The sequence below is a fragment of the Lethenteron reissneri genome, chromosome 37 (assembly GCF_015708825.2).
Source record: "Lethenteron reissneri isolate LAM-NWPU_2019-01 chromosome 37, ASM1570882v1, whole genome shotgun sequence".
Classification (NCBI taxonomy): Eukaryota; Metazoa; Chordata; class Hyperoartia; order Petromyzontiformes; family Petromyzontidae; genus Lethenteron; species Lethenteron reissneri.
In genome coordinates, this window is record NC_083815.1 from 3,428,768 (window position 1) to 3,442,937 (window position 14,170).

Genomic DNA, 14,170 nt, shown 5'->3' on the forward strand with positions numbered 1-14,170 from the left:
AATGTGCAGCCGTTTTATCAATCCACTACTGGGTGCAGGCCTCGCCACAGCAGACAGCATGAAGTAATCAAATAACCCTCACGATCTGGTCAATAGAATAATACAAATCACATTTATTCAGAAATATGCAAAATACAAAAATTAAGGATATTTGGCAAATATGTAAAAAATAAACTAGCACTTCTTACATTAAATTATTGACACTATACACTATGTAACTTCCAAAAATGTTAAAGAAAATACATTTAGTGGTTGAAATGGACAATTAGTGTTTAAATACAAACAGTTGAGATGTCAATTACACTTAAAATCCATGACCAATAACCCTGGAACATAAATCAACGTGATTTTTTAAAAAGCCGACATTGCAGAATATAATTACACTTTATAAAAATGTCTCCATCACATACCTTCTGAAAAGTTATTCAAAATCTGTCGGCTCGCAACTGGCAATGAAAAAACGCCATGCGAGCTTTTGTTCTTTTTGATGGTGGGAAGAATGTGTTCAGTGATGGTGGGGTGGCTTTAGTTGGTCCTTGAGAAGGCCTTGCGGAGCCAGAGGGAATCCTCGTAGAGCCGGGGATCGCCCAGTCTGAGTGCTGTCCGCTTGTAAAAGTAGTAATAAAATACCGCTGCTACACGTGCAAAGGGATACAGATGGTTGTTTTAACCAGTGTTTTAATGGTCATTGACGAGGCCGCAGCAGACCGGCAAGGGATAAAATATAAAAGTGTTCATCTTGAACTATATGGAATCTCATTTTGCGCTTACTGAAAGTTAGCTAGCTCGACTCACCAAGTCTTTGAAAGACGAAGAGTGCTAGCAGTCCATCAGTCCACTGGAAAACGCTTGATGGAGGCCAACGCACATGCTTGAGGTGAGAACAAAATGCCATTCAAGTTTGATTTACATAGCATACAAATACATCTCAAGATGATGCACAGAAACAGCATATGCAGTCATTTTTGTTATTTAAGGTTCTGTGACTTCATTCTCAAACTTCGAAAAATACGTTTTACAAGCTAAATAAAATGAAAAGGTATTCCGGGGTTAAGTATAATCCTCTCAGGTGATGTGGAAAGGGCAATAACATAAGAGGTTTAGGAGACAAAAAGGCATGGGAGAGGTGATGGCACCAATGGCATTCGTGGCCAAATCGCTAAATAAAAATGCATGGTAGTGCTCCCCCCTAAAATCGGAAGTAGACAACTCCATTATATTACCAGCAGAGCAGTGCTTCAATTTGTATGCGTGTGTCTCCATGTGTATCGATATACAACTTTTACATTTGGCTTCTATCCTTATTCTTGGTTCTTTCGGTAAAGTCATGTATAAGGGAAATAATAAAATAATATAAATATCAAAAATGAAAATTCTCACGGCGTTTCGACTGCAACACAAGCAATCATGTGTGAAATCCACAGCATCAGGTGTGAAATCCACAGCAAGAAAATTAGAATTTTCAAATTTTCTTGCTGATGATGATTGCTTGTGTTGCAGTCGAAACGTCGTGAGAATTTGTATTGTTATATATTTATATTATTTTATTATTTCCCTTCTACGTAACTTTACCGAAAGAACCAAGAATATGAATCCCTGCAGTCACGAAAGCTTTAAATCAAAATTTATTGTATCCTTGACTGTCTTCTATCTTTGCGACTGTCTCCTAGTTTTACAACTCCCGGCCTCCTTCACTTGCCCCGCATACTTCTTCCTCAACCACTTTCATTGGTCTATCCCATAAACGATTTTGTTCTACAAGTCACAGGGATAAATTGCATGGCATCTCATCAGAGATATTGTTTTACCATTGTATAATACATCAATAAGCAATTTTAATGCACATACATAATACAGTAGTTCAAATACATCCTCTGCATGAGGCTCTTGTATTCACATGGATCTTATAATAGTTTTAGCGAATTCGAAGAACATGTCTCTTGTTACATTAGTTGTCTAACCCTGTGCTCCACTCACCACAATGGCAAAGAGAATCGGTTCATGAATTATGACCCCTGAATCGTAAATGACCACAGCTGCCGCATGCATCGTGAAGGGTGTTGTGTATGTACCCCCTTTTTATTTTTTTTAATATTATTTTTTTTAAGGCTTATTCTGCCATCATATATAATATTGTTTTTTTAATAGACACGGGGCCACGTGGGAACGAACACGCCCCCACACTTCCACAGAGGCCCCCACACTTCCACAGATGCGCGCATACCTCATTTCAAAGGAAAGAGGACATGACAGGGGGGGCAATAAGGTAATAAAAAAAAAAAACTCCCCTAAATTCACACAAGAGGAACAAGGGAGGGGGGGAATTGCAGGCGGGGGGTTGCAGAACCAGGAGACACGGAGGAAGAGATAATTATATTCTGAACAAAGATAAGCCGGGATATCAGATTAAATAATCACAAGAAGTCAAATAATAAGTACGGAATTAAAGTAGAAGAGGAATCAAGGGCGGAGAAGGCTCTCAAAATTAACCAAACACAACACCCATGGGAAGCGAGCAACACGGCCGCCTTTGTCTTTCCGAGAGGATCTCCACACACAGGCACCAAGCTAGGAAATGACACCCATAAAAGGGGCAATGGCTCAAAGGAAATAAACACGTCTTCGAATAAATAAGCGCATGCGCCGGGTGCTCCCACCGTGGAAACAACCGCCTTTGTCTCCCCACAACACGGACAAACACGCACGCGAAACACACGGACGGACACACACACGGACGCAGATGGTTCAGCCCACAGGAAGGTTTTATGACACAGCCTTTGAACAACTCGGGAAGCCGAGTGGAAGTTTCCGATATAAACCGAAGAAAAATCCATACAAAGCATCTCATCCGGGCTTTGGCTCCAACGCAGATCGACAGGGGCTCTGGCCCCCATCACATATCGTCCGGGCTTCGGCTCCAACACAAGATATCATCCGGGCTACGAGCCCATCTTCGGCTCCACCACAGATCTTCACGAGCTCCGGCCTACATCTCATCTCGTCTCCGGGCTAAGGCCCCACCAGAGTTCTCCAGGGCGACAACCATCTCTCCTCGTCGCCGCCAACGAAGAAGCTCCTGTCATTCAGAATGACGAGGTTTGCGGAGTAGCGACGCGTAGCTACAAGCCGAGGTCTGCACCACCTGAGAGGAATCGCTACCCTGAGTCGCAGAGCTGCGAGTGAAGCCAACAAAGACGCCAACGTCCACCCTGCCACGAACGAAGCATCGCTCCTCGTCAGAGTGACGACCAGCGAACAACCCGCAGGAAAGGCGGAGATCGCTGAACGAGCGCTGACCGTGCGCCACCGTGCGCCACCTTGCGCCTCCGTGCGCCACCGCGCGCCATCGAGCGACAACGAGCGACACGAGCGACCGAGCATCTTCAAGGACAGCATCGTGCCAACTCGTCATCTAGCAGTAGAAAGAGAGAGCGCACGAGCAGCACCAAGCCCCCGGAACCATCAAGCGCCAAGCAAGCAAGTTTCTTCAAGGAACATCGTGCCAACGCCGCTCAATCCAGCAGTGGAGAGAGAGAGAGAGAGCAAAAGCCGAGCGACACGCCGAGCGAGGGAGCAGCAGCAGCTGTTCGTATCCTCCCACACCACACAAGCTAACGACACAATTAATATTACGAGAGGACAACGCACACACAGCACGCACACGAATAAGACTTTCAAAAAGTGATCTTTGCGTTTCAAAAAGGGTTGCCATTTCGAGGTGGTGCGTTCAATATCAACTGATCGTGCAAAGCAGTTGCTGCCGTCGAGTTACATAAATGCATAAGAGTTTTCGTTATTCATATTGCATAATTGCATAATTTCGCAACTGCATAAGTTTTTGTCGTTCATATTAGTTAATTGCATAATCTTGCCCATGAATTATTGACTCATGTTTGACCTGCATGATAGAATGTCGCGTGCTTGTTAGAATAAAATTGTTATCACAGAAGCATATTGAGTGTTCTTTCCAAGTCCATGCAAAACCATCTTATTCATAAGAGCTGTATCCTACGATGAGATATGAAAATGGAGACCTAAAATATTATAACACACACTAGGATAATCGGTAAATGAATCTATGATAATCGTGTTATCCTGATTGATAACTCTGGATAAACGAAACTAAGCAAATTATCATAACTGCACACATTAACATAATCGCAAGCCTCCGCATAAATTACTACGATTATCATAATTTATGCATATAATCACACGCATTATCATAATTTATGCATATTAATACACACACTATCATAATTAATGCGATTTGCGCATTTTTCGGAAAATTATTAATTTTTATTATTTTCATCAAAATTTCATAATCACAACACATACAACATAATGGGGGCTCGTCCGGGATCTCTCGCAGACAGTGTTTTGCATGGATGATGGAATGAATCACTTCGTGTTAACCAGAATATCAGGATCGAACATTGCATTGTAATTGTGAACGGGCGGAAAACTAAAAAACGCCCTCTAAGGTTAAAACCCAGAATAGCAGGTTAAAACAGAGACAGTGGAATTAAGATAATATCGTATCAAACCAATTGCATCCTCTGATAAATGGTGTTAGAGGTACGCACTCTGAATCGGAAAATAACAGATAGCTCGAGTCAAATTGACTACACTCTGTGAGATAATTGTTTTATATGCACTCTGAAAAGAAATGTCAAAGTAACTTCCGCCATACCTAAGATGCTAGGATTAAGAATAATTTTTGAATGGGTTACGGGATACGGGGAGCTCGTATTTAAACGTACCGACCAATCTGTTACAAAGCAGTACAGTCAGAGAGACATATGGGAAGGGAGCTGTATCGATAACACGAACACACCTCGGGGGAAACTAATTGACTGGATAAAATGTAACGAAGGCGAACACGATGTAAAAACTGCAGGAAAGGCAGGACAGGACTCATTCCTTTTCACACAGGCATACAGACAGGGATTGTGGAATGAGGAAAAATTTGGAAAGGAAACGGGAGAGAAATCAGTACTCGCGACACCAGCGAAACTCACAGACGTTGATCCGCAGAATAAATATGGAAGTAACAGTAAATCACACTCTTGGGTACGTGGACAGAGTCCAGGGACTAATCGCACAAAAATTATGGATGTCGAACAAAAAATCCTTGACAAAGGGAAACCCTCACAATTCGAGAGAGGGAGGAAAAATGTTAAAGTAAAGTCGACAGGACATGCTCCACTAAGGGCAGAGGCAAAAACTGAAGAGAAATGGCAACACGCTCGACACAGCACAGACCAAAGTGACAGATTGCCTGATGATAACTTGTTTGATGATGACGCTGTCGGCGATCAACTTTCGGAATACCTATTCACCAGTAAAACCCTTAAATTGATGGACAAGGCTCTAGTCAGAATTCCCGATTTTGACCCCCACAATAAGACTATGGATATCCACACACATATCGCAACCGTAGAAGAGGAGGCAATGATTAGAGGGCTGAGGAGACGGGATGAAAAAGCGAGTTTGTTGAAACGGACCTTACATAAAGAATCCATTCCATGGGTAAAGTCACTACCACACAAGGTTAGAAATGATTTTAAACAACTGAGCCTGGCAGTGATTCGGAAGTTTGGAGAATATTCGACACTCACGGAGGGGTTTTATGCTGTAAAATCGATGACCCAGGGCATGGACCAAGATCCACGTGACTACCTCGTCCAATTTAAAAGAGCGTATTACGCAGGCGATGTGAATCAATACCACGAAGGAGATAAAATGTTCAAAATTATGTTTTTTGAATCCTTGAGCCCAGAGATTACAGAAAGGGTGAGAATGGTTTTGAATCCAGAAACCGCATCCTTACGCCGCATAGAGAGCAAGGCGTACATGGCATGGTTATACAGAGCTAAGAATCATAATTCGGATCCAGAACACAGGGAGAGGGATGAGGAACCCAGCCTCTCAGAGAGGAATAAAAATCACCGAGCAGTCCCACCATGCAGGACGGAGCAGAAACGCACGCACACATGGCAAAATAACCCAGAGAGAGGTTGGCACGAGAATGAGAGCGGCACAAAGCCGAACATTCAGGAGAATCGCAGGAGGGAGAGGTTCAGAACAGAACCATATCAACACCCCATGCCACGACACACACAAGATCAAAATTACCCACAAAGATGGCGAGGTAACAATCCAGGAAAAATGTGGCACCCAAATGGGAGAAATACTTGGCCAAAAATGTACGAGAATCGCAGGAGGGAGAGGTTCAGAGCAGAACCATATCAACACCCCATCCCACGACACACGCAAGGTTCAAATTACGCACAGAGATGGCAAGATAACCACCTAGCGGGAAGGTGTTACACAGACCGCGGAGGTATGGATGCGAACATTCAGGAGAATCGCAGGATGGGAGGTCAAACACAATCGATCCAATTCCGACCAATTCCTCCACCGGCTATACCAAGAGGGAATAGAGGAATAACACAGAATGCGGTCCAAATACGTGATGAACCATCCACAGTGAGTGCGAGCGAGCGGCCAACACGCTCCCCACCCGCCGAGGTGTTAAACCCTGAGCAGGCTGCAAGTGACAGGGCTGAATTGAAGTGTGATCGGACGGTGGATAGCAGACAGCAGAGACAAAGAGAGAACACAGAGACACGCCCTGAGGAGCGCAGGCGTGAGCCTTTGAATGGAAAATATCCAAGGGAAACCAAAATGTATGTGGATCGGAGTGCTAAAATGGAGACGAATGTTCATGACATATCAGGAATGGTGTTGGAATCTAACACACTCGTAAAAACAAAGAGGGCAACATTACGAGGCACAGAATTAAGTCGACACACTGACTCGGCAAATGTGCATGTAATCGCAGAGAGAGCGAATGCCACGAACCAAGTGTCAAAATGGGTCGTGTGCGCGAATTCTGGTTACGTGCAGCACAATTTTTCACCACACACTCCCACGACGCGAGAGAGTGAGAGAGGAAACTACAAAAACGAACCCGAAAACCGTGATCAAATTATCAAAGTGATAAGTGGTAAACCAGGCAACATGAGGAAGGTAACGCATAAATGCGTTCGAAACCGCTACCTAGCGTTTCCCAGGATTTAACAAAACAAAAATGAATGTTCGTCAGAGTTATGATGTATGAGAACCGATGTAACGCAATATCGATGTTAACGGGTTGTTATTTTCTTTGCTTAATTCAAATGTAACCAGGATTTAACAAAAACAAAAATTAATATTCGCCGGAGTTATGATGTATGAGAACCGATGTAACGCAATATCGATGTTAACGTGTTGTTTATTTTCTTTGCTTATTTCAGATGTAACCAGGTTAAGATGGTAATACGTGCACGCGCGTCGTAAGAAATAACCGCCGAGAGTAAGGGCGGCTGATGGGATTCATGACATAAAAAGGGGGCATTACTTTGTTTGAAAATTCGCCAGTGGCCAAATCGACCCCTGATAATTTTCAAACGGGCGGACTGTTGTGTATGTACCCCCTTTTTATTTTTTTTAATATTATTTTTTTTAAGGCTTATTCTGCCATCATATATAATATTGTTTTTTTAATAGACACGGGGCCACGTGGGAACGAACACGCCCCCACACTTCCACAGAGGCCCCCACACTTCCACAGATGCGCGCATACCTCATTTCAAAGGAAAGAGGACATGACAGGGGGGGCAATAAGGTAATAAAAAAAAAAAACTCCCCTAAATTCACACAAGAGGAACAAGGGAGGGGGGGAATTGCAGGCGGGGGGTTGCAGAACCAGGAGACACGGAGGAAGAGATAATTATATTCTGAACAAAGATAAGCCGGGATATCAGATTAAATAATCACAAGAAGTCAAATAATAAGTACGGAATTAAAGTAGAAGAGGAATCAAGGGCGGAGAAGGCTCTCAAAATTAACCAAACACAACACCCATGGGAAGCGAGCAACACGGCCGCCTTTGTCTTTCCGAGAGGATCTCCACACACAGGCACCAAGCTAGGAAATGACACCCATAAAAGGGGCAATGGCTCAAAGGAAATAAACACGTCTTCGAATAAATAAGCGCATGCGCCGGGTGCTCCCACCGTGGAAACAACCGCCTTTGTCTCCCCACAACACGGACAAACACGCACGCGAAACACACGGACGGACACACACACGGACGCAGATGGTTCAGCCCACAGGAAGGTTTTATGACACAGCCTTTGAACAACTCGGGAAGCCGAGTGGAAGTTTCCGATATAAACCGAAGAAAAATCCATACAAAGCATCTCATCCGGGCTTTGGCTCCAACGCAGATCGACAGGGGCTCTGGCCCCCATCACATATCGTCCGGGCTTCGGCTCCAACACAAGATATCATCCGGGCTACGAGCCCATCTTCGGCTCCACCACAGATCTTCACGAGCTCCGGCCTACATCTCATCTCGTCTCCGGGCTAAGGCCCCACCAGAGTTCTCCAGGGCGACAACCATCTCTCCTCGTCGCCGCCAACGAAGAAGCTCCTGTCATTCAGAATGACGAGGTTTGCGGAGTAGCGACGCGTAGCTACAAGCCGAGGTCTGCACCACCTGAGAGGAATCGCTACCCTGAGTCGCAGAGCTGCGAGTGAAGCCAACAAAGACGCCAACGTCCACCCTGCCACGAACGAAGCATCGCTCCTCGTCAGAGTGACGACCAGCGAACAACCCGCAGGAAAGGCGGAGATCGCTGAACGAGCGCTGACCGTGCGCCACCTTGCGCCACCGTGCGCCACCTTGCGCCTCCGTGCGCCACCGCGCGCCATCGAGCGACAACGAGCGACACGAGCGACCGAGCATCTTCAAGGACAGCATCGTGCCAACTCGTCATCTAGCAGTAGAAAGAGAGAGCGCACGAGCAGCACCAAGCCCCCGGAACCATCAAGCGCCAAGCAAGCAAGTTTCTTCAAGGAACATCGTGCCAACGCCGCTCAATCCAGCAGTGGAGAGAGAGAGAGAGAGCAAAAGCCGAGCGACACGCCGAGCGAGGGAGCAGCAGCAGCTGTTCGTATCCTCCCACACCACACAAGCTAACGACACAATTAATATTACGAGAGGACAACGCACACACAGCACGCACACGAATAAGACTTTCAAAAAGTGATCTTTGCGTTTCAAAAAGGGTTGCCATTTCGAGGTGGTGCGTTCAATATCAACTGATCGTGCAAAGCAGTTGCTGCCGTCGAGTTACATAAATGCATAAGAGTTTTCGTTATTCATATTGCATAATTGCATAATTTCGCAACTGCATAAGTTTTTGTCGTTCATATTAGTTAATTGCATAATCTTGCCCATGAATTATTGACTCATGTTTGACCTGCATGATAGAATGTCGCGTGCTTGTTAGAATAAAATTGTTATCACAGAAGCATATTGAGTGTTCTTTCCAAGTCCATGCAAAACCATCTTATTCATAAGAGCTGTATCCTACGATGAGATATGAAAATGGAGACCTAAAATATTATAACACACACTAGGATAATCGGTAAATGAATCTATGATAATCGTGTTATCCTGATTGATAACTCTGGATAAACGAAACTAAGCAAATTATCATAACTGCACACATTAACATAATCGCAAGCCTCCGCATAAATTACTACGATTATCATAATTTATGCATATAATCACACGCATTATCATAATTTATGCATATTAATACACACACTATCATAATTAATGCGATTTGCGCATTTTTCGGAAAATTATTAATTTTTATTATTTTCATCAAAATTTCATAATCACAACACATACAACAAGGGTCTAGGCAAGAATAATTTGCAATGTTTTTTTTTCCAACCTGAGAACCCTAGGTACGGGCTACTCACGTGGATATTACTCCAAATGTGGATTAATATCTCAACACAATATGATTTACACCATTAAAAAAATCTGATGAAGCCCAGTGGAGGTTTGATGATTCACTCTCGGTGATTTGATGAAATTTTGTTATTCGGTTGAATATTTCTTTTGACAATGTCATTCACAATATAGAGGTCGCTAGTGGCTAAGTGAACCCTTTAAAACTTACAAGTAAAAAACACATTGATTCTTAAGCAATTAAAAACATTTATCGATGCATTGTCACTACTCTTCAGCACGTGGGTGTTTGTGTGGCTCTTCCAGAATGGGCTCCAGCCACCCCGAGGATGCCCTAGAATGTGATGATTGTTGCCCTTGCTGTCCAATTGTTGTTAGTGCTGGGCCCCAGTTGCTTTGTTCCACACTGCGACTCAGTGTTGCTCTCTCCCATGGGCCCTGCCCTGACCGCACCCCTCCGCACTTTCCGTTTACCATCATATTTTTTGTCCGGTGATACGAGTGCATTTATAAACTACAGCATATCCATTGACTTTGTTGTTGTTGTTGCTTGTAAAATCAATCATGAGCTTCAACGCACCATGACCCAGACGTGGAAGGCAATGCTGAGGGTTAAGTACAGGGCCGACGCGAGGATGGTGGCCTTGAACTTTTGTATGAGCACGCTCACGAGCCCGGCTTGAAACACGAACGTGTTGAAGAACATCAGGAAGATGATGATGACGTTAAAGAGGATTCCAGCATCCTGAATACTGCAATGCAGAACACAAACATATCGATGTTACGTTAACATTGACAGCACAATTCCATACATTATAAAACAGAAAACATTTAATACACAGCTAATATTATTTTAAAGGAAACTTCGTACACTTTTTTTGTTCATTTATGCTTGTTTTTTGTTCGTTTATGCTTGTTTTTTGCACCGAAATATGTTGCACAATTACGTTTTAGTTTTTAGCCCAGGTCCCTATTGCATACTATTTTTGTCTTCATGACCACTCAATATATGTGTACAGTCATTTTGTAAATCCACCGATGGATAAGGACCTGCTCACTCCGTGCAGATCTTTGGATGATTTCTTATCTTCACCATGCTGGTCAGCGTGGGTAGTGAAGACGGGGACAACATTGGAACATACAAAGTACAGTACAGCTATGTATTTTGCTACACTGTCCTCTCCAGACAAGGTAGCTCCCTAGCAGTGGACACCTATTTCATGCATGGTGGTCTCCCATACAATCACAATCCAGGCTGAAATCTGCTTATGTTGTGGGTGACCTGGTCATAAGCACTTCATACTTAGTGAGAACACAGATTATATATACTAACTATGCTAACAGCATGAGGTACTTTCATCATATTTGCATCGATTAAACGCAATCAGTGTCGTCTTTTAATTCAACGTTTAACACACACTTTTAAATCGTTTTGCACATCACCATTTGGCATCAAACAACGAAATTGCAGCAAACAATAAAACGCGGGTGAACCACTGCACATCGCGGCACTCACATGAAAAGCACGAGCTGAATGACTTTCTCTTTGTAGAGCAGCTCCGAGAAGGAATTCACCACCAGGTCGTAAATGATCAGAAGGAACTGCACGGTCAGGACCAGGCTATAGTTCGTAACCTGCAGCATTGTCCCTGTGGTTGTCTGACGTTAACCCCCACCGCTCGATCTAATCGTTCTTCGCGCGAGTTCTGTGCTTCCCAACACGGCTCGATCGGCCACAGTTCATCCCTCTTGATATGAAAAATCTGCAACGACAGTGGGCAGGTGGCACCCTCTTGACTTTCTTCAAATAACACCATTAATAACTGCACCTCCAAGCACACAACCCGCGCCTACCCGTGCACATCCATTCGTGTACTCATCTGGCGATGTAACATTCGTGGCTAAGGCTAAGCTGGCACACACTGCATTAACTAAACACTTAACTAAGTGAAGCCATGTTTGTGCATGCAACAGTAACGCGCTCCGCTGACACGGGCTAAATATAGGCTGTAGAGCCATGGCGCGCATCTTTGAGCTAAGTCCCCTTAATTCCCTTACACAATCCTAAGTCCCATACCAGTGGCGGGGCACACTCAGCTTAATGGCAGTGCCGTCTCGTGGTTATTTGACAAGATAACCAATTGTGTCGTAACCCTCCACCACCCGACACGGCCAATCAGCAAAACAGTGTCGCGTTGACAAAAGATAAATAGTTGACTACTTTAGCCCACCGGTGTGTTGGAGAGTGAATCCACAAAAACTGTTGTGAATTCACTCTTCAACACACCGGTGGGCTAAAGTAGTGAACCGTTTGTCTTTTATATTCTTGGTTTTTTCGGTAAAGTCACGTAGAAGGGAAATAATAAAATAATAGAAATATAAAACAACAACAAATTCTCACGACGTTTCGACTGCAACACAAGCAATCATCATCAGGTGTGAAATAAACGTGTCACTTTTTTGCTGATTGGCCGTGTCGGGTGGTGGAGGGTTACGACACATTTATAAATAACGCGATCTAACCCAATCACGTTTATTATGAATAATATTGATGGCGAAAGCCTCAGTGTTAAAGATAACCTATTGTTGCACACGCGAGTGACACGGCAAATGACCATTCAGTGAATGCGATGACTGCGACGGTAATTATTTTGGTCGCCGTATGATGTGGCTTTTTTTGCGGAATACATTTATCTCTCTGTTAGCAACCCTGCGTAAGTAGTGTAAAACAATACTCCTCTGGCAGAATGTACATATTAAAACATACTTATATTTAAATATACATATTTAAACATTACAAAACAATACTTCGTGATATAGTACTGCGTTGGCAGTGGTGTACAAGCAAAGATAATAAAAAAAACTCAACATATTCGCCAATAACACTGCCTTAAAAAGAACATACAGTAATAATAGGCGACGTTTCGGACAATGGTTCTTGTTCATAACACAGAGAGAGACCAGAACATTCGTATTTTAGTAACTTGGAAATCTGTGAAAAAGAGCTTCATAGATCATCGGATTCCTCCTGTAGTCTAATTAAAGATTATGATAGTGAATGACACAAGTGAAACCGCTACACTAAGACTGCATGCACAATCTAAATACAGATTAGAAGTGGAGTCGGATAAGGTGACACGCTTTCGAAAAAGTTAAAGTCACAGGGGCAAAAAAATGTTTTCCGAAAAATTTGATTTGGAGGAATGAACGCATTACGATATAAAGTGTATCAAAGTGATAGAGTATTGGAGATCTATATAATACTACCTGTAGCTAAACGTAGTATACATTAAAAAATACACGTGAGTTAATGTTCACTAGTTTTATTGAAGTCCGTTTCGCAGAAGCAAATTAAAACACCGATTCATTAAACAGTTTCGCAGAACCCCGACCCTCGTAGGCCGAAGCCTCCCGCTTTTCCTAAGCGCCTTGCCGGGAACCTCGCCTCGGAGCCCGCGGAGCGGCGGTACCTCAATGATCCGGTTCTCTGGAAGCTCCTAAAGCTATCAAAGCTTACAACAATTACGTTAACGCAAGCACACAACACCGCATCATTACGCCGCAGCGTTATCCGTATTCATATCCAATATTATAAAGATAAAACATCAAATCATTACCAAATACCTCAACGTAGATCCCACGTTGGACACTTTACACTTTGTAGTCAACACAAATCACGCTTCACAAATGCAACCAATGGGATCCACGATGGGCACCGTCACGTGAACAGCTTGGACCAATCAAACGGCGCCCTACTCGAGGGTTGCGCCTATACGCTTTATGAAATCTCGCGCCGCCTGGCTAAGCAGTTTACGTGACGTCACCGCCGTTGCCGTGACTACCGCGCATGCGCAGAGACGTAGGAACGATCCACGCCCCCCCCACCCCCTTCATACCGCAACGCGATTGTTTGACACTTTCTCTACCGTCTGTTTTTTTTCTTCCGGAAGAGACCGGGTAGATGTGTCTTCCTTTACCGGTAGACGTCTTCCTTTACCGGTAGACGTCTTCCAGTTTCAAATACAATAATTATTTTATACCTACGTGACTTTACCGAAATAACCAAAGAGTATGGATTCATGCAGTCACGAAAGCTTCAAATCAAGATCTCTCTCTCTCTACCTGTTCCGGTAGATGTCTTCCGGTAGAGTGTATTCCTGCCGGTAGATGTATTCTGGAAGAGCCCTGTCTCTACCGGTAGATCTCTTCTGGAAGATTCTGCCTCTACCGGTAGATATCTTCTGGAAGACTCTGCCTCTACCGGTAGATCTCTTCTGGAAGATTCTGCCTCTACCGGTAGACATCTTCTGGAAGACTCTGCCTCTACCGGTAGATCTCTTCTGGAAGACTCTGCCT

The 14,170-nt window shown here is 43.9% G+C and overlaps 1 protein-coding gene across 2 annotated transcripts; it reads right to left on the bottom strand.

The window, feature by feature from the left end:
• Positions 1-95: 95 nt before the first annotated feature.
• Positions 96-14,036, bottom strand: TMEM138 (transmembrane protein 138). Of its 2 annotated transcripts, none has more exons than XM_061566672.1 (5): positions 13,937-14,036; positions 11,331-11,577; positions 10,395-10,566; positions 796-871; positions 96-635 (listed from the first exon to the last, which is right to left on the bottom strand). In XM_061566672.1, the coding sequence occupies exons 2-5, from the start codon at positions 11,456-11,458 to the stop codon at positions 526-528; spliced, it is 486 nt and encodes a 161-aa protein (XP_061422656.1). In that variant the 5' UTR covers positions 11,459-11,577; positions 13,937-14,036; the 3' UTR covers positions 96-525. The 2 variants fall into 2 exon arrangements, with proteins under 2 accessions (XP_061422656.1, XP_061422655.1); XM_061566671.1 differs by lacking the exon at positions 13,937-14,036 and adding an exon at positions 13,439-13,577.
• Between the last annotated feature and the right edge of the window lie 134 nt (positions 14,037-14,170).